The sequence below is a fragment of the Pipra filicauda genome, unplaced genomic scaffold (genome assembly GCF_003945595.2).
Source record: "Pipra filicauda isolate LSUMZ 115617 unplaced genomic scaffold, ASM394559v2 scaffold51_size4534324_pilon, whole genome shotgun sequence".
In the NCBI taxonomy this organism is placed as follows: domain Eukaryota; kingdom Metazoa; phylum Chordata; class Aves; order Passeriformes; family Pipridae; genus Pipra; species Pipra filicauda.
In genome coordinates, this window is record NW_024104665.1 from 2,829,072 (window position 1) to 2,850,410 (window position 21,339).

At 37.6% G+C, this 21,339-nt stretch overlaps 2 protein-coding genes across 4 annotated transcripts in view; one reads left to right on the plus strand and one right to left on the minus strand.

Annotated features, from left to right (window-relative positions):
• Window positions 1-4,686, plus strand: part of DYNC2LI1 (dynein cytoplasmic 2 light intermediate chain 1) — a 21,603-nt gene extending 16,917 nt beyond the window's left edge. For both annotated transcript variants that reach the window (XM_027723407.2, XM_027723409.2), the window contains exon 13: window positions 2,988-4,686. In XM_027723407.2, coding sequence (XP_027579208.1) covers window positions 2,988-3,053 — 66 coding nt within the window. In that variant the 3' untranslated portion in view covers window positions 3,054-4,686. The remainder of the gene's footprint in view (window positions 1-2,987) is intronic.
• Window positions 4,374-21,273, minus strand: ABCG5 (ATP binding cassette subfamily G member 5). Of its 2 annotated transcripts, none has more exons than XM_027723405.2 (13): window positions 21,031-21,273; window positions 20,321-20,442; window positions 19,741-19,877; window positions 19,436-19,534; window positions 18,339-18,471; window positions 16,832-16,971; window positions 15,725-15,854; window positions 13,154-13,367; window positions 12,682-12,887; window positions 11,709-11,847; window positions 8,267-8,452; window positions 6,514-6,626; window positions 4,374-5,342 (listed from the first exon to the last, which is right to left on the minus strand). In XM_027723405.2, the coding sequence occupies exons 1-13, from the start codon at window positions 21,171-21,173 to the stop codon at window positions 5,146-5,148; spliced, it is 1,959 nt and encodes a 652-aa protein (XP_027579206.2). In that variant the 5' UTR covers window positions 21,174-21,273; the 3' UTR covers window positions 4,374-5,145. The 2 variants fall into 2 exon arrangements, with proteins under 2 accessions (XP_027579206.2, XP_039242895.1); XM_039386961.1 differs by having other exon boundaries at window positions 5,293-5,342; window positions 8,379-8,452.
• Between the last annotated feature and the right edge of the window lie 66 nt (window positions 21,274-21,339).

Below are 21,339 nucleotides of genomic sequence, written 5' to 3' on the forward strand. Positions count from 1 at the left end.
TGAGGGCACTTCTAGTAAGAAGCTGCATGAAAAGTAAAGTCATATCAGTCACTCAGAACTGAAGAAATGCAACAATTAAGGCTTTTCCTACAATCTTAATTTTTCCTTCTTGTTTGTAGACATTATGGTATTGTCTTTAATTACATGATCATATACTATTTTGCTGATGTCTCAACTCAATTGTTCAGTATTTCTTTTCATCATCCTTATTCTTTATGTACCTTATTTCTCAACCTGCCATTCAGACACTTCAATGAACACAAAAGTATTAATTTTTTTTTCCTCTGAGAATGTGTGGTAATGTTATCTTATCTGAGTGCCTCACAAACATCATTTAAGTCTTTCTTCCCAGTCCCTTTATGAGATTAGGTGTGATCTTCCCCATTTGACAGATGAAGAATTTACAGAAACACAGAAGTACAGAAGCATTAAGGCTTAAAAAAAATTTAAATCCACTTTATCCCAGAGTTGAGATATCTGTGATAAGTTGCTAGCACTAATAATGTTTAAACATTCAGAGCACTCTGAAAGCACATTTAAATTGCAATTGTTATTTCTTCGTAAATCTGATCCCTGCCCCCTACACTTGCTACCCACAAAACAAACATAGTATAATGCTAGCATGAAGATTTTGGAGTACTTTAAGACATATTCTTTTGCAGGACCTTCTTTCACTTTGGGGAGAAGACCTCTTAGCTGATTGCATCATTGCAATATATTCTACAATTCTACTTAGGTTTGTAGTATAGAACTTTAAGAGCAGGAAGGTGCCCTTTTCCAAGAGGGTCTCTGGAGTGATCTTGAAACAGTATTTGAAAGATTTTTCCATTATATTTCTGACTTACAAGGATGTATTTTACTTTCTGTTTTGCACATAAACGAAGAAAGTGTACTTTCCTGACAGCATTTTTCCTCCTGAATCACTGAGATTCGTTAAAGATTATTTTTTTGGTAAATGTCCTCCTATTTAATTAATTTTTCTTTTTCTTTCATTGCTCATTGTTTAAATGTTGGCCTTATCTAGATATACATCCAAACCAAATTTTTATAATTTTGTTCTGTACTTGTGTATGTAGTGGAAAAGCTGTACAATCCTAATAGATGCTGTGGTTTGACAATTTGCGTTTTTGTATTGTTCTGAATTGACTTTACACTGAATTGCTTTCTAGGCTAGCTAAAATTACAGCAAAATAAATTCTGCTAAATTATCTGCCTCTCTCTTGAAATAGTTTAGTCAGATGATAAGTCTGTAAGGCTAATTATTTAGCCAACACCTGTAGACATGACCCCCAGACAGTATTGTCGTTATATGTAAAACTCCATTGTCTAATTTTACCCCTTCCTGAAGCCTTTCAGAAAGTTGTTACAATTGAAATTACTTACTTAGCATAAAGCAGGTTACATGTGCTCCTTAAAATATCACAGTATTCTTTCTATTCCTAACTGTTGGCAAGTTTCCAACAGATCTGTATGTTCCAAGATCAAAATTGCTTTATATTAATAATAAGGGAGTGAAAATACTGAGTAAAGACCAGCTTAGACACAGAACAGCTCAGTACTACTGGAGTTGTATCTAATAATGTGACTTACTAGATTTAGACTAGACACAGTATGTTCTAATGTAACTATTGAGTTAAAAAACTGTAAAATTAGACTCCTGCAAGCATCAGGAAGAATGTGCACTAACTAAAAATCTTCTTACTGTTCATACATCTGTTTTCTGAAAACTGCACTGCTGACAAAGCTGCTAAAGTTACTTCCTGAGAGAAAATTTCATTTATTATTTTCATACAGTCTTAAGACAATTGATTGCTTTGTTGCTCTGACCTTTGTTTTCTTCTTCCTCCCTCTGTGCTGGATTGAGAGTTAATACTAATATTAAATTCACCAGGTGGGAATTTTGTTATTTTTGTCAGTTCTGGTACCTGCATACCTACAGCAAGACCTCCCTTCCTCTATCATATTAAAATACTCTATTAAATATAGAATTCTGTATATTAATATCATCTATTCTATTAAAATAAAAATAATAATCATAAAATACATGTCCACTTTTGAGGGTCTGCACTACATTTATTCTAATCACTAGTTTATGTCCACCTCTTTTCTGATCTAAATAAAATATGGTGACTTTTCTTGTCTTGCAAGCAGTACACACCTAGGTCTAGCAGTACCTTATTAGAGCATCATCTTTCTGTAAATAGGTTGCAAGCCTTACTTTTAAATAAACGAAAAGCAATTGTAGTGCTTCCTAAATTAATTTTTTTTCTTAAAAAAAACTTCAGAAATAATTCCTGACAGTACACACCACTACATAAAATTCAGCAGAGGAAACTATTGTTTAGTAATGCTGATAGAACCTCTTATTACAGGCTTCAAAGTTCCCAGTAGCACATTTGACTGAAGTGAGGTCATTTGTCTGCCTTGCTAGTACTCCGCTGACCTCAAAATATAGCCTGCCTCATCTTTCATACCTAATTTGCTTGCTGTATACCTCCACAATTTAAGCCTCTGATTGTTTTTAATAATCTAGCTAAAAGACAGATAATTTTAATAACCACCTTGGGTTTGCATTTTTACATGCAGATGCTAACTTGGAATCCACTAAACAGCAGCACCTTAATGTGCGTGAAACAGCAGTTTCTGATGGGTAGTTGTGGTTTCTCTTTTTAAAACGTGTATTGTTATATTACTGTATGTTCATAGGGAGCCTGGTTTCTCAATCTGAATGTCTAAGATAAGAGACAAAATTTTCTCTTTCCAGTAAAGTATCTAGGCATAAATAAATAAAATCTTTCTCCCTATATGAGAGCAAATGTGACAAAATTTATAGCACTTTTAGTATAATTTTGTTAAATATAAATGTAGCACATTTTTTCTACATTGAAAAGTTTTTATACATAAATTAGCCAACTAAAAATTTAAATTTTTTGCAGTTTTTAGTAATGAGAAGATTAGTTTAATATGTATTTATGTTTCTGTTTTAGGAACTTGAACAGTACAAAAGAAATGCCTCTAAATCCTGGAAAGAAATGGATTTTGACTCCGATTGATGAGCTGCTGTAGGTGTCTTCAGTTTAACAATGTTTACAAAAGTATTTTAACATTACACTAGCAATTTCATCTGATGCAGTTGAAAATGCATATTATCAGACTACAAAATTAATATTTATTAAGCATCCCTGTTAGTATTTTTCATAAAAAGAGCTGTTCATTCAGTCCAAATTTGTGAATCTCGGCACTGGCACAGTTTTAAAAAGTGGGGAGACAAGAATTCTAGATTGCTCACAGATGGGTTTGAACATAAAGACTGGCATTAGTCAGTTCTACCTGTTTTATAACACATTATTTGGTTTATTTGTAAATACTTCTGCCCTAAACATGTATTTAAATATAAACAAGTTTTCACACCCAAAATATGAAACTGTAGTAGAGTGTGGTGGACATCTTTTTCTAGTTCTTTGCATGTATAAGTCAAAAGTAAACCTTAAGAAATACCTGCTTCATTGTTTGATGTATTTGAATAAATAAATAAAAACCTGGCAGAATAAAGTGTAAAACATTCTTTGACCTGGATCCAGATCTCTGTTTCAAAATCATATAGCTTAATACAGGAATTATATCTTGGAAAGTAAAATGTTGTAATAACTTTGCACAGAGTTTAGAAGATGGACATTTCTGTCATATATTCAAATGCTAGGAAGTCATCTAATTAATTTGACAGATATTTGGCTAGTGCTGGAACTGTTATTGATTCACATTCAGCCTAAGTTTGTGAAATCCTTGCGTAAACTAGGTATGGTTTTTGTCCGTGGACACCCTCCCTAGTATGAGATGGACTGAGTGTTTTGAGAATACACAAGACAATCTAGAATAAAGCCAGAGGAGTCTCTTGAGAGCTAAGACTTGTCAGAGGGTAGATGTCTGAACAGTCACTTGGCAGACCGGATCAACCCTACATGCACGTAAAAATGGGAGAGACCACATTAGTTTTAATGTGGTGTCTTTCCAGCTCTTTAATGTCAGTTGTTATTTTTAACATATTTTTTCACCAAGTGTTTTTCTGATAAAACTTTTGTATCTCCGAATGTTACACATAAAGATATTAGAAAAAAATCTTGGCCTCACACTTAAGTGAAAATATTGCATTACCTTGAGGATTGGATTTAAAATTCTTCATTACGAAGTGCCTCATCTCAAAACTATCATATTAAACTAATTACGTAATTATGGAATTTTAAGATACGAATATACTTGAAGAAATCTCTAGCAATCCCTCTGCAAAAAATAATTTCTTCACTGAACATGAAAATAAGTTACAAAATGTAGGAATTCTGTGTCTCTTATGCTTTCAATTTTGAGAGGCCCACAAGAATAATTTCCGAAGACAAAAATGACATTGCTTCCAAGAACTGACAAACAACTTTTATGATTTTTGCCTAGTTAATTGACATTTTATTGAACAAAACCAAAAGCTTATTAAACAAATTTGTTTTCTAGTAATTCACAAACTGCTTTCGAAACAAGATTTAGAACTTGAAAGAAGGAATAGATATAAATAACTGTCTTCACTGATTTACCATCATTCACAAGGCAAAAACATGTTGGGTAACTTTGATACTGCTACAAGATCTGCACTCATTGGTTGTATAGTGTGTGTAAGATTAAAGTGGAGTGACCTCTTCATTCTGTCTTTACACGTATTTGGTTTGTTTCCTTTCTACAAATCCCTAAAATGGTATCCAAACAAAGCATGGGACTTAAAATACAATTCTCGAAATGAGATTTACTAGCAGTTGTACCCCTCTGCTTATTGGTAATAGTTAAAAACCAAAATAATGAGGAAAAAATTTAGAGCACCACTGCTATGTTGTTAGAAATTGTCAGCAACAGCTAACAAAATTAAATTCAAAAAATCCTTTAAAACATGAAATACTGTTGATTATGGCTGATCTGGGACAGGAGTGGGAATACCAATATCTGGAAGCCAGTCACACTCTTAAGAGAACATTGTTTTTCAAGATGGAAACAAACATGAGATGAATGTGTAATCACTTAAGTACTATCTAAAATCCAATAATTTAAGCCTTTGGCCATAATAAAGTTACAAGTGTAGCATTAGACATCGTTGGAACTCCTATCTTTTTATTGCCTGTCAATAATTCTCTCTCTTATTTTGAAGCTTAGAATTGCTATAATGGCAAGTACCGGTAGAAAAGCATAGAGTATTAGGAAATCGATTGTGAACCGGGACAAGGCACCAGGGAAGTTTTTGTCAATGAACTGAATGCCTTGAGAGAAAATACATGCAGCATTATTTGCAGTGGAACTGTTGGCTCCACCTGTCAAAAGAAACAAATAGTTTCTTTAGTAGATAAGTCAATAAAATTAAAACTCAGACCTCATTATCTATCTCACGCATTTAATACACCAAGCCCTGATGTAATTTCAATGATTAACTATACCCACAGCAGTATTTGTCAGCACTTTGGAATAACAACAGAGAAGCCGTATGTTTCTGCAGTTAATCTATGCCACACTTTTTGAAGGGAAGAAAAAAGGGTCACTAGGAGCTCTGTCTTTTGTTTACGCCAAACAAAGATTTATGGCTTTTCAGACACATTATCTGGAAGGGCCTCAAGAAGCAAGGTGCCCCATGTGGTAGACTTAGAGGCTTCAGATGTGTTGAGTGGTTCCAAAATTCAAGAAATGGTGACTGTCTGAAGGGCACATTAAAAATGAGCTGTTTGTTAGTACTAACAAAGTCATGGATTTGTTTTCCAGCAGTTGCTATTTGTGCTCTTGTAATAGAGAGGGTAAGAGAGATTAATGGGTACAGAATATATAGCCTTGGAGAGGAGCAGAGACACCTGGCTACAAAACCCCACCTATCTTAGGATAGATCCAAAGCTGTTTTACCCCCACTAATGGATGTTAGCTACCAACACTGACAACCTGATTGATTCTAATGTTTTGCTGCTTATCTTGCTCACAACCAGCAAAGCACAGCCTGACAGCTGCTCAATGTGTACCATGGTAACATGGTACTGAAGACTCACTACTATTACTGGTATTATTCAGTACTTGAACTGAAGCCTCACTACTATTAAAAGAAACATCTGGTCAGGTGTTACCTGTCAGTATTCCCTGCACTGATGTTTGATGTTTGAATTGTGCAATTCTGTTAATCTTCTATTTGTGTAACACTGCTCCAAAAAACTTTGCAGCCTGTTACAAACTTAATTTCCAAAATGCCCCCAAAGACAGGATAAGAGAACAGGTGAAGAAGAGAAAGATGAAGAACTGTGAAAGAATGAGAAATGGTTGAAACAAAAGAATCAAACTCTGGTCTAGCTTGCTGACGAGGCATTATAGTCTTTAGTAATTAATAAACATTTTTTAACAACTCAAAAGTTATCTTTATTTTATCAAGATACACGTATGTAGAAGGAAAATAAGCATCAACACCTCATTAAAATTATTTATAATGGACTTCTTTTTTTGAACACTTACCACATGTGAAGTTTAAGCCATAAAATTCATTGACTATAAGAACTTCGCTGGTGTATTTTTGAAAGGTAAGAAAACTGAGTAGTTTAAAAGGTGTTGGCATTTCTTCGATGGTCCTTAAAGAAACAGAGACGTTAAACTGGCTTTTGCTAAATTCCAAGAGCCCCCAAATGAAAACAAGCTCTCATCATTGGTTGTAGCCTGTGACAGAAACAGTTCTTGTCTGTACCTGTAGGTTTTTCAAACATAAAGTCCATTTTTAGAGCTAAGTGAGAAGACAACTGTGAAGGCTGTCTCTGGCTTTGGTACAGTGTCATAACATTCAGCCCTGACATGTTTATGGACAGTCACAAATAATTCTATGGTGGTTTGCTGTTCACACTGCAATGATAAACTGAAAATGACAAGATCCAGTATAAACCTTAGTTGCCAAAATGTATTGCTTCCAAAGTAAGAAACCACCACCCCCTCCCTCCACCTTCAAAACCAAAAAACATTGAATAGCAATTCACTGGAGCAGTAATAACAAAACAAGAATGAAGCAAAAATAGTGAGAAGAAACATTTAGAAAGACCTAAAATACTTCAAGACTTTATAATTAAAAAAAAATAATTAACAGAATAAAACCCAGCAACCCAAGTCTCAATGCTATTTTTAACATACTTCACTGCCTATGAAGATTAATCAAAAATATTAATTAGCATTGTCTCTACTGTAAAATAAGGTTAAAAACCATTTTAATGCTTTTAAAAGTTATCATTAAGGCATTAGACTATGGTAGCAGGAATAACTGTCTTGTCACTGTAAACGTACAACTTCCTGAAATTAGGCAGGGACCAAAAAAATAGACATTAACCTAGCTTTATTTGATAAGTATTAGCTGGGATCTACTTTGAAGAGACAAAGCATTATCAACATTGTGAAGACTCATACGGTTTTCTTGAGGACAACTTGACATCATTGGGCTTTCTTCATTTTCACTGGGAGGGACTCAGGTGAGCATCTCCTACTTGCTCACATATAAAGAAAACTTCATTTGACAATTACACATTTACTTTGGTTAAGTTCCTCAAAAAAAACCCAGCAATTTCACTATTGACAATTACAAGGGGAAAACTGTTCAAACTTCATGCAATTACAGTGCAAAACCATTTATTTGCACAGTAATAGAGCAAGTGGATCACAAATTTCCCACATATTTACTATACTACTTTTTTATTTATTATTTTCATTTAGTTCAATCTGCACAGGTAGAAAAAGTGACTGAAAAAATTACAGGCTAAACTGGAGAATAACACTAGTAAGATAGTTGAGAACAACTGCTTTTTTAAACCATCATTATCAATGTTTAGTGCCTGATAAGTTTCAGCAGTTACTAAAAGCTGTATGAATGTTTTTTTTTGGTAGGCTGCTTTAATGAGGACAGCATTTCACATCATAATGTCAGCTTCAGTGAAAGAATTCATGTGAGCTTATAGATATTAATTGCTCCATTTTATCTTCAATTTATTTGCAAAAAGTGGGGGAAATCTTCAATATCTTTGTTGATATCTAGAGATATTAAGTGTCTGGTTTCTGTATCTATTACAAGGTCTAACAAGATTAGGTAGTTCTACCTCTGAAGGAGCACAGTTGCACTTGCTTTCCATTACTACCTGTGCATTATTGGACTTCTGCAATACAGAATGTTCAGAAAACTCTTCTTTAGGTAGTTCATTTTAACACTAACACTATAACAAAATAAGTTTTTTCTTACCTTACTAGTCCTGTTCCCACTATCACACCAGCTGAATTAAGTAGCACCACTCCACTTTGGACTATATTTGGGTTTTGAACCATGCCAAGTATAACTAGTGTTAGTAGCTCACCAATTATATGAGACGCTAGAACAGCAGCAAAGAAAATTCCAAATCTGGAAGCATCAGGATACAACCCTATAGTCCTGTACAAAAATGAGCAAAAGAACATTTAAAAACCAAGGTTTGTGTACTAAACTTCGAAAATTTAGTATTTTTGTCTCTGTTTTGGTTTTTTTTGCAGTTACAGCTCCTTAAGTGAACAGTTTATGCCTTAACTCTTAATGTGTTGTTTGGAATCTTAACATAAGGACATGCACTTAATATTGTGATGTAAGTGCAGATATATTAGGTTTCCTCCAACTAGATTAAAGAGGGTTATGAAAAGACAACTGTTGTAGAAACTCATGTTGTTTCAAGACAACCACCATGGCTTTTACAATTCCTTAAATTAACATCCTTCTCCTTTTAGAGTCTTTGCAATGAGTTATTCATGTAAGTCACATAGTTAAAGAGCATTTTTATGCAGATAATTAACAGATGGGATTTTGCACTTCTGATACTGTGCACGCAAATGTAAATACAGATATAGTCAATTAAAAGGAAGGCTAATTAATTTGCTACCCATGTAATTCATATAATTGCAATTTCCTCCATACTTCTGTACTCTTTAATAGAACATGCTGTTTCCAGCTTTTCCCTGTCTAAGCAAAGGGAAAGAGTCCTCTCAATCTGTACTAAGGATTAAAAAGTTAAAAAAGGCCAGTAATTGCTTGGTAAGCTCAATTCAGCCTTATAGTGTATATGACAGATGACAAAACCTTTTATTACACGGTAACATAATACTCTTTTTCCAAAATATGTCATACCAAAATTGCCTTACACAAGGTGCAGACTGCATGCTTTGCTTAGCTAACAAGCAGCAATTCCACATTTAATTTTCTTTTCCTGTTGCTCAATGCAAGGCCCTGTAACTTTTTTTTCATCCACCATGTTTGAATACGGTCTTAAAATAGAAGCATTAATTTTCTCCCAGGCTTTTCTGTAGTGTTTGTCGTAACACCAGAATAACTTATAAACAGATAGATGAACATTAACTCTTCAAGTATTAAACACTCAACTAGCTAGCAGGTATTTAACAACCTTTAAGCACAGATTGATGCAGAAGAAACAGCTTTCCAAGTCCCAGTGTAAAAGTATCACCTTCTCTGAGATGCTTTAATACTTTACACAGAGCTATGTAGATACAGACTAGTAAATCTGGGGTATGGATAGAACAGAAGAAAGCCTAAGAGAGAATAAAAAAAGCCAGCTCAAAGACAGAATATTACAGTAATAGAATAGTAGCATGATGTGAACTGTCAGAACATTTCCCAGAAGTATCTTTAGCTAGGAAAATCTGCATACACACAGTACATTCACTTGATTGTAAAAGAGGCTCTATCTGATCTTGGCCAGACCTGCCTTGTGTCTGATCAGGTAAGAGTTTGGGTCTGTCTGACCCAACTGTGTGACCCTACAAAAACAAACTCCGTGAGAAATGACTCGTAGGAACACATGCCGGAGGCTGTTAAAGCCTCTCAAAAAGTTAGTCCACCCAGGAAAGTTTAGTCCTGCACAGATACAACTGTCAAAATTTCACAGAGAAACTGCTTGCCCTAAGAGGTCTAAGAGCACTGTGAAATCACTTTGACACATCACCAATGGCTTCCAAATAACCACAACATATGAAACATGTGGAGGCTAATATCTGCAAATATTATCCATTAACTGGAACCCCACTATTTATTGTTGGTTGTGTTTGAGGCTGCCAAAGCACAAGGGCAAAGTCTCTGCCCATAAGAATTTCCTGTTTGTTAAGGAGTGAGCATGTCACTGAGCCTGAAAAGGTGCTTCCTAAATGGCTGTTTTCTCAGCCACCAGCTCACTAGCAGTCACAAACAGAAGGTTAGCACAGCACTTGGCAGGAGGAAGAGTAATTTCTGCTTGTTTGTGAAAAAAGACTTCTCAGGGAGCCCTGCCTGAAGCAGGCAGCACTGACAGCTTGCAGAAATAAAAGCCCAGGTAGCCAAAGGGACAAAAGGAAAGGTGGCTAACTTTAATAGTAATACCAAACTATGAAAAAACCCTACCCATACATGCAAGTTCTCACATCTGGAGGAGCACAAATCTTCCTCTCAGGGCTTTTGTCTTTCCCTCTAGGAGCTGACAGTTATTGAGATCCCAAATGGAAAGGATTAGGTAAATGCTGAGTGAGCACTTTCCCTCATTACCTACTACAGATCAGAAGGAAGACAAGAATAGTCTTTTTTTTTTCCTGAGTTTTAATATATGGGGGTGGGGGGGAAAGCTATTGTAAAATTCCCATGGCAGACTAGGTCCCTGTGCAGAAGTTCTGATTCAGTAGTCCAAGTGATTTGGTGCAGTTGTACTCCATCCATTTTCAAATTGCCTAAGGGTGTCTTATAGCAGAGGAAGAGCACTAACATGCACAGCTACAGCACAACAGCTCCTGCACTTCAGTTCCTTTACAGGGGTCTATCCACTTACCATTTTCCAACAGCTAACCAGAGAACATGCATCCATGTTTTCAAACAAGGACTGCTCAACATTTTTATATATTTTACTATAGACTGCCATGTGATTGCAACTGTCCCAGGAAAACAAACTTTAGTGCACTCCCCTTTCATAATTAGAAAAGAAAAATATTGGAGGGCAGAAATTGGTCTTTAGTACTTCGCTATTTGGTTACAGGTGAGAAATCGATGGAACAGAAGTGAAGAAGAGCAGACCTATATGATAGAAAAGGCAACAAGCAGATGAACCATCTCATCACCCCATTCTGAGGGTGATACTACTTCACAATGATGCAATGAAATTAACGTACCGGGGGAAAAAGGGAAGCTTTATAATCAAACACTTGTTCCCACTTATCAGAAAACCGAGATGCCTTTTTCTGAAGGGTGTAAGAGAAGGATCCAGATTTTATCACTTTCATATGCTGTAGCTAAACCGCATATATCCCAGGAAATATGAAGTTTTGTTACTGTCACCTATGGTTGACTTTCTCACTTCTTTTTTTTCCTTTTATTTCCTATTTTTCTAAATGTGATGTAAAATGACACTTCCTGCTTTCACTATGACACAAGAATGATAACTGTCCCAGGTCCATTAAAACTTTCCAAGTTGCCTAGAGAACTGGTAACTTACTTACTCTGAAAGTGTTTTTAACTCTGCCTGAAAGAGCAGAGCTAAATTTGTGTCATTTTTCCTTAAGTTTTCTCTGTAATCATTCTGAGAGACAATAGCAGGAAGCCATGCCAGGAGGCCTGTTGCTGACGTGGTAATTGAAACTGGTAACAAAAAGAAAATGACAATCCAACAGACGGTAGAGGTGCTTACCAGTATATAAAGACGCTGAAAATTGCCACGCTGATAACACTGAAGGGCAGGAAATGTACTATATAAGCTAAAAGCATTTGCCACTTCTTATACAAGCCATCTTTGCTTTCTTGGTCGCTGATAGCACGTAAAGGTGTGACTGGATTAAATATACAAGAAATAAATTAAATTACCATGAAATAGAAAGAACAAGACTTGTTGCTAGTAAAAATGACCCGAAGCACAGAGACAAGCTCGAGAATATATCAGAAACGTTCAGCCTCAACCACTCTGATCACTTTTTCCCCACTATAAATGCCAAACGTGCTCCCTTCACATTGTAAACATTGGTAAGCCTAATGAAAGAGGCCTAACTTGGCAGCATGCAGGACAGCCTTATCTTTTTTGCACATACAAGTTAAAGACATGAGAAATCCCATTGTCAGTGGATAATTCATCAAGGTACTCTGATTTCAAGGTGATGACAGCAGTGTATGTTCCCTATGTGAGTAGAGCAATTTTTAGGGCTGTAAATAGAAACTACTGTTGCTCTCAGTATGGCAGTTGTAAGAGAAACACCCTCTAAAAAAGTGTAATCATCACATAATGCTCATAAACCCTATTATGGTTAATTGTTGTCAAAGCAGTTTTGTACTTGAATCCTTTCCATGTGTTTGGTTTTGATCTCACTTAGGATGTTAACTAGACGAAGACTTTGTCCTGCCTTTATAATGCTACACACAGGCAAATTAAGGTCTTTTGCACAATTTAGAATAAACCTTCCATGCACAGGCCAGCTGTAAAAGGGAGAGGCAGGGACCAAGGCATATTCCTTTGAATTCCATTGAATTTTGTGCTTCTCTATCAGCTCTGACATTGCCTAAAACCGTAACGATCCTTTTAACTACTATCTTCAAAAAAAAAAATGTTTTCCTATTTATGAGATGGTGGCAGCAGTACCTGCTGCTGCACATAACACAGGACAGAAACTCACAAAGGGCAACAGCATTGAGCATCCCTGTGTAGGGCGGGGCACTCACGCACTGGTAGACAAGCCCCACGCGGTCCTGCACAGCTCCTTTTACCAGGTCATTCTTCAGTCTAAGAAGGAAAAAGGCTATAAACAAGCCAAACAACAGATTCTGGAGGAGACGCATGATGATGCCTGTCTTGTCTCTGGAGAAGTTTCTTGTCGTCCTCCTGACAGTGAAACAAAACAGCAACAATATACTTGTTAGCTACGACTGACCACATGTTGGTAGGGTATTTAGCTTGGAAAAAATGTTATACAGACAGTGCCCACAAAAAGTTAATACATTAAAAAAGACAGGGACAAGTATAGTGGGAGATGAAAACAACCAAGAAAGTGCATTTATATATGGGGCAGGGGGGAACTGTGGATGGGACTGAAAGATTAGTAGAAAAGAAAAAAAAATTCTTCAAAAAAAGGGGAAAAAAAGTCTTACCGTAAAAGAACCCATATTTTGTAAAAGGTACTGGGTGAGTCTTTATTTTTAAGTGGTATTGGTGGCAGGTCTTTCATATACTTTGTTTTTTCAATGGCTGTCAGTACTTTGCTGAAAATCTCCGAGTTTTTGTAAGATGATACAATTTCCTGAACCCTACTGTAGGTTTCAAGTTCACGTTCCTTGCTTCGGGTGTCCACAGATGTCAGATCCACTGTAAATTTACAAAGCTTTTACTACATATACACATCACTTTCCCCTCCTACCTCTCTCCCCCTGCAACCAATTTATCTTTGCCTCCATCCTAAAAGCTGCAAAGAAGAAAAGATCCATTGAAAGTATTCAAGGTTTCTTTTACTCCTCCCTTCTGTTAGGTGCAGCACGAATGAATTACTGTGCAGCCACAACAAATCTGTGTTTCGTGGCCTCTGTAGGACCCTGCAGTTCAAGGCCTTGATCTGGAAATGCAAGGCCTGAGTGTTGTGCTGGTCAGACCTTTAGCCTTCTCCCTGCAGAGCACAAAGCTGTAACTGCATTGTTGGGCTTCACCTACCTCCTTTGCAGACATGCTTGTCTTTTAATATGAAGTTAGAGGATGTTCAGCAGGCAAAATTCCCCAAGCAGGCTCAGCCCAAGCTGAAGGAAATATTACTGACTGCCACGGAACTTAGGAAAGGTAGATACTTCACAGAGTTAATGTTCCTTTCTAAGAAATCCACCTAAACATATTCCTAACACCAGTAATTCTTTCATTGGCAGATGGGAACTTTGTGTGTTCTATGTTCACAAATGCAGATTCAGCAATTGTGCTAAAATGCCTTAGAAATTTCCCTTTTCCCTAATAGCAATGAATTAGCTAAGGTTACAGAAACTGGATTGTTGTTCTCAGGAATATTTGTTCTTACAGAATTTTAAATTACTCTTCTACATCTGGTAAGATATCTTCATTGTTTATTTATTCTTAAGGTTTCTCTCATCCTTAGATTTCAGTGTTGCAATGTTTGTTCAACTTGAAAATACAAATTCAACAAGAGAAAAGGAGACCTTGTCCAAGATTCTTGATCTGTTCTCAAAACCTGAACTAAGCTTATTAACAGTTCCCTGGTGTTCTGAAAGCTGGAATTCATCAGAATTGTCTTCAATGGTAAACTTATCCAAAATGAAGTCTTCACTTTTGCAAATATGAACATCTGAAACACACAAACACTTTTTAAAATTTGGCCAGTGTGACTTGTTGGAAGTGACGCAGGAAATAAATGGCAACCAGGTGTGCTTTAAAAGAATTATAGCACTGACAACTAACTAGACCAAATAGCTATTGTCTACCACACATTAGTATTTTTTTTAATAAATACATGTGATAGTTCAATAATATAATCCACACTCAATACATAGGATATATTTTCCTCTGCTGGTGTAAATTATATGAGAATCTGTCCCTTCATTCACATCAAATTGCACAAAAAATATAAACTACCAATTTTCCAAAGACTAAATATTCTGATGATTCTTTGCTCTAAACTGTATTTTTTCCCTTTCTTGTCAAATTCAAAGGTTGACATTCGAAGAATGCAGTACTCTCTTCACCAAGCTTTTTTAAAAGTGGGTCTAAATCTCAAATCATCTATGCTTTTCAAGACTATTCAAATTCATGAAGGCAAAATTATCCTCACTGTCATATCAGTATTTTCAGCTTCATCCCATTTAGCTTTATGTCAACAACCATCCTCTCTTCTCACTGAGTTTAGGATGCCATCTAGACAACAGGAAAACACTACCTCCTCTGAATGCAGCTTTTTGAATTGGTCAAATTCCCTTGTTAGTGCTCAGCTGGTACTGGTGCTAATTAGCTTTAGCAAGAGAGTTATATACATGTATGTATATGTGTACACATAAATGCACACAACACGAACACATTCACATTCTCTTCAAATGTGTACCTGTGTGGAGCAAGCACAGGGACGTCCTGCAGCAAAACCAAGCCTCATTTCCAAAGTCTCAAACTGACCCTTTTTTCATCCTGAATTGGTAAAACAGTACTCTTCAGCTTGTGCCAGCAGCTTGCTATCATCAACTCCTGACGCATCCATATGCTCTGTTCCAGTAGTTCACCCTGGTATTAGCAACTCCCCAAACTTTGGGAAACCTCAAACTCAGAATCCCTGGAAACTGATACCTCAAGTCATCCCATATTTATTCTACATCCTTTCCTCCAGGCAACAACTGTTTCCTATTGCTTGGCATCACAGAGTCCATAAGAGCATGGGACTTCCCACAGTTTTGGGATCAAACTCTTTTTCCAACATCCAGTGAACAGCCATAGAGAAATGCCATCAGGAATCCACAGGTTTCAGAAGTTGAGATTCCTTTTCTATTGGTAGTTTACTCCTTTCTGCTGTATTTCAGGCCTACTGCAAACTTGGCCATTTTATGGAGTCAGCGTAGCCCTCTCTCTGAGCTGAATATAATTACAGAGTTGGGGAAGAATTCAAACACATTTCTACCTCTGGAAAAACTTTAATTTGGTGAATAAAACAAATTGTTTTACTAAAACAACTTAGACAAACTTACCATAGTAGTCAAAAGGATTTGATTGTTCAGGACAAGAATAGCCACAGTCACTAAAAAATGTGATCATTTCCATAGGGTTCCCACAGAAAACCATTTCTCCAAAGCTCATGATGGCTATTTTGTCAAATAACTGTCAGAGACAAATTAATATATTAGCAATAAGTACTGAGAAATGCATTAATTCTTGAGTACAGCTACTGTCTTGGTAATAGAAATGCTTTGTCAGGAAAAATAATTCTGACACATTCAAACTTCTTAGTATATTTCCCTCAAAGGAAGTTTGTCCTTTCTTTCAACTTCTTTCGACAGTTATGTAAAATGACACATCTTTAAGCTTGTAAAACTAGTGCTTCTCAAATCTGTCAGCAACAGCAGCACACAGAGGTAATCCACAAACAGAAATAGGTGTTGGGGCTTTATGACTTCACTTCTAATGCACTTTCACTTACTGATGACCTCCTTTGGCGCTTAATAGCCCCAGTCTGTAAAAACCCCAAATTGTTGGCGAGATTATCCTGAAGTGCTTCAGGACTTCAACAGCACTGCTCTTTGGATGTACATTTGCCAGAGCAAGGCTCCCACCAGCTATGATCAATCCATATTCTCAAGGCACCAGGACTGCTTTCAGTCCAGAAAAGCACGGTTGCTCCCCTCTGGCTCCACAACCACTTCCATTCAGTCAGCCAGGGAAGAGGTTTCTTGCATTCACATGGAGGTGGTGGATGTGTCAGAAGAGCAAAGCAAGAAACAGTAATGGGAAGGGAGAAACACTCTCCACAGCACAAGCCCTGCAAGGCAGGCCAGCCCCACCACATGACCAAGGTTTACCCACACCCCTTGACATGGCTTCTCCCAGTGGTTTTGATTTGGGTAGTTGTATAACACAAAGGTTAGGCACACAGTTAGTGTGCATACTGTTTTCACAGGGCAATATGTGTCCCAAAGTGCCCCGTGACTGGTCGAAGGCCAGAGTTGTAAAGTTCAAGACAAGCCTGTATTTATGAAAGGGGAAGGAGGAGACCCTGTGGAGGCAACTATACTGGATCTTGTACTTCTGTCCTGAAAAGAACCTAGGTATTAAAAAAAAAGTCAGTAGATATTGTTTACCCTGAAGAGTTCTGAGCGAGGCTGATGAATTGTAAGAATCACAATCCTGCCTCTGTGTGCAAGCTCTGAGAGAAGCAAGACCAGCTGGTTTGCAGTCAGGCAGTCCAGCCCTGTCGTTGGCTCATCAAGTAGCATAACCTCTGTCAAATGACAAGGAATAGCTTTAAAATTCAGGTAAATGAGGAGAAAGTCCTACAGCTTCTGCCTTTAAAAGAAGCAAATAATATAGAAATTACTTTACATGTGAAGTTCCACACGTAAAGCAGAGTATGCATAGATCACCATGATGTGATCTTTAAGTTAGTTCCAGTGGTTCAGTTACAATGACCAGGAATGAGGACATAAAAAAACTACTGCAGGATCGAAGCATAATCAATTTTTTCTAAATTCAGGTAAAATCTGAAAATTACCAAAATAGAATTGATGTATACATCTGCTTCTAAGAACAATAATGATAAATTTCAAAATGTATGTAAAGGTAAATATAACTGAAAAATTAGCGAGAAGTTATAATCTGAATTAAATCTATATATACACACAGAATTGATCATGAACAAACCAAGAGTTGTTAAAATACAGCATTTGTAATTCCCTAGATGGGAGCTAGAGGGGATTACTGCATTTTCTTCATTATTTTATTGCACATGGAAGGGAAAAACTTATAGTCAAATCCATTATTTTTATATAGATGAGACATAGCACAGAAGAGGGCAGTGCAACTTTGATCAGGGTAAGAAGGGAGAAAAGCTTTCACTATAGGTTTATCTACACAGAATTAGTGTTATTAGTGTTAACTATAGAGTTTAGTGACTTACTGAGCAATAACTACACCCAATGAACTCCCCAGGGGTCATAAGAAACAGTGATACATCTTACTTTACTATTTAAGGGCTCCTTGCTGCCTGATATGCAGTTCTAGCATATCTGCATTGCTACAATAATTCCACCATCCAACAAATGCCTGCTGTACATTTACTCCATAAGATTGTGGCAAATTCAAGAAACGATCTCAAAATTGACTAAATTTACAGTGATTTTTCCCCATGGATAATCCTTCTATAGTCATTCTGCCTTCATTTTCACTCAGTGGAATTTTTTCGCTCTGGAACATGTGTGTTGCTCGTGCATACATAGCTCAATGGCAGGGACTCCACTGCAAGGTTCAGTGTTTGCATATGTGTGGCTCTCATGTGCTCAAAACCTATAAATTAATGGGCCACAACCAACATTTGGGAAGAGAGAGTTGAGAAAGACTTAAAATGGATAAGTGCAAGTCTAAACCTATGCTCAATCCCTAAGATTTTTTCATTGTCTGCTTTCCAAGATCAGCTAACAGACTAATGGAAGACCTCAGTTACTATTCTATCCTTTTCTGTTATTACAACAGTAGCTTTTGCTGAATTACAGAATGTAAATGCTTTTGTATTTTAAAGTAGTTTATGGAAGCCTATGGTAGGAGCACAAAGTTACACAGCTTTATTTTAAAAATCCATGCAGTGGTACTTACTGGGATCTTGTAATAGCTGGGCTGCAACCGATACCCGACGCCTCTCACCCCCAGAAATTCCTCCGATATTATGGCTTCCAATAATTTTGTCAGCCATGTGGCCGAGACTCAGCTCAGTCATGACTGCATCTACCTGAAAAATAATTACAATTTTAATAGACTAAACACAGGCCAACTCAGACACCTGTGTGCAATGGTAAAAAGCGGGGAAGAAAAAGACATAATTTTAAAATATAGCTTTCCCAATATCCTGCTTGCTCCATTCTAGTCGGAAGGTATATGGCCTCATTTCTATTTGATTATTTTTAATATATTATTTAAATTATCTTTTAAAATTTTAGTTTCATGTATTCTGAAATGAGGAAATTTTTGCTTCAGTTGACATTAAGAGATGAAGAGTTCAGAGGTGGGACTAGAATTCAAGGTATGAATCATAATTTGCTAGTCTGGCTTCCAAAACTGGGGAGCACGAAGGCATATCCATCCTGGGGAAGTATAAAATACTGAGTGGAAAATCAATGAAGAGAAGAGGCAGAGAACAAGAGACTTTGGTCAGGAATATCCAATCTTTACTTTCAAAAGAGTCCTTTAAATAAATCTGAAACAAACCTATTTTATCAAGAAAATAGCTTGTAGGGGGCTTAGTAGACCAGTGCTTTTTGGAGCTGTTCTGGTTGATGAGAGATATTCTACGGGAGCAGAACAGTGTCAAAATCACTTCTGCTGTTCATGAGTCTTGCCAGCACACATGGCCCTAAACACCCCAGAGAACTGGGTTTATCAGCTGGGAAAGGGGAACTGACCTTAATACCAACATCAGCATCTCCTGCAGCAGCAACTGCTGCAGCTTTGGGTGGAGGGTTTTGTCCCAGCATAATGGTGATTCCCTGGGGTGTCAGCACAAGCCCCTTGCAGAGGTGGGGAGCACCAGAGATCTTGGGTCCTACTCCTCAGCAGGAGGATTTCTCCCCATTTGCAGAATGAGGATCACAAAACCCCATAAACATAAAACACAGCCATGAATGGAAAGTGCTGCTGGTGAAAGCATTACATGACATCATGTCTACCTTTCTGAAGGAAGACGATAAAATACAGACCTTCTTTTTGATGAAGTTGTTGGAGCATTTCTTAAGAGTTAGCAAAGCCGTGTATGTCAAAGACTCTTGTACGGTGAGAAAGCTTAACAAAGTGTCACTCTGAAAAAAAAAGTGAAGAGAAAGAAGCAGTTAGTTCTGTAGTAATTTAATATCTTGTCCCTCCTCATGCAAGTTTAATTAATACAAACTGATTTGTCCCAAATTTACTAGTATAATCACAGTCAGACTACATTACTCCGTTACACGAGGAACTTTCTTTACACGAAAGGAAGCACAGTACACAAAAAATAAACGTAGAAATCAACCTGTGGTACATAAGAGAAGCAATCTCTAAACTGTTCCTTCTTCAGCTGACGTCCATTCACATACACTTCACCAGAGAAGCTATCTTTATATGTCAGTCTTCCTGATATTGCATCCAGAAGTGTTGTTTTCCCAGATCCTTTCAAACAGAAGAAATTAATCATGTGATGAGATGAATGTTATGATTCCAAGAGTGGTAGCTTGATTTGAATGGAGACATATGAAAAGAAGCAAGGCTTTTTTTCTCAATAACATTAAAATAATAGTCCTGAAAATGCAGCTAGTTAAGAGGAAAAATAGGAAACTGGGAATGTAAGTTAGCATTTAATTCACACAAATTCACAGTTTGCATGGAACGTTTGACTTTAGAAGTAACCTTATCTGTTACTGAAGTTATAATTGTTAGTTAGATGACAGAAGATTGAACTCTGAAAACCAAGCACCACAGTTTTACAAAGCAGAAGTTAAAATCAGCTGCAATTTCATTATTTAAAACACAGATCTCAGTCACATTCATATCACTATGAAAGTAACCAGTATTAACTCCAATATTATTTCTTTCAAGGTTCCGGAACAACTTACCAGAATTTCCTAAAATCCCCATAATCTGGCCACTCTCTATGTGAAATGAAACATCCTTAAGTATTTGCCGGGTCCATTTTTTACAATATAAAGAAAAGTTCCACCATGGGCCAACACGCTCTCTTGGAAAACAAACATCAATAAAAATTAAATAGAGAATATTTTAAAATCTAGCATAAAGCAAGTGAATGGTTTATAGCTACCTGCTACAAACCGTTTCAGCATTATTTGGAAGATAAAATGAGGTCTGAACAGATTTCTCAGAATAATTGCTAAGAGGCTTTTGGACTACAACCAAAGAGGCAAATATGAACTGTGGCTTTATTTGCTGACGGTGTCTGCCAGCCACTAATCCACCTGGCCCTTTTCTCAGAGCCTATGTTATCCTTCTGGTAGCAGTAAGACAGACAGTGGGAAAGAGCACAATCTTTGGAAATCTCCTCTAACACATGTCCTTCAGAGACATCTGAAAGAGAAGGGGTGAGCCCTCCGGAGGACAGGCTGGCTGTGCCTCCCTCGGGCCACGCGCTCTGCCCCTGTGGCAGACAGCCCAGTGCCATGAGGTGGGCAGCCTGGAAACATCCCTCCTCCTGGACTGGGCTGAAGCCAAACCCACAGACCGCCAGTGCCAGCCCCGCTTCCCACAGTCCCTGGGGTTGGAGCAGCTCTTGGCAGGCAGGGGCCCTCCGTACTGCCCTCCCCAGCCCTACCTGATGGTGTAGGAGACACCCTGGACACTGACGCTGTCGGATGGCTGTGCCCCAGCTTTCGTCTCGCCTGTCTGCCCCATGCTGCTGCTCTTTTCCAGGGCAGGAGACACTCTGCCCGACATCCTCAGGTGCTGGGGCTCCATAGCCTCCCTTCCTCAAGCCTCTGGCCAGGTGCCTGGCGCTGCCACCACCATGCCTCCACCAGCGCCAGGCAGGGGCAGCTCCCCGCTGTCCCAGGGTCAGAGCAGGTCGCTGCCCCCAGCACTTGCCACCTCAAAGAAAACAGAGGGGCTCCTGGTCCTTTCTTTT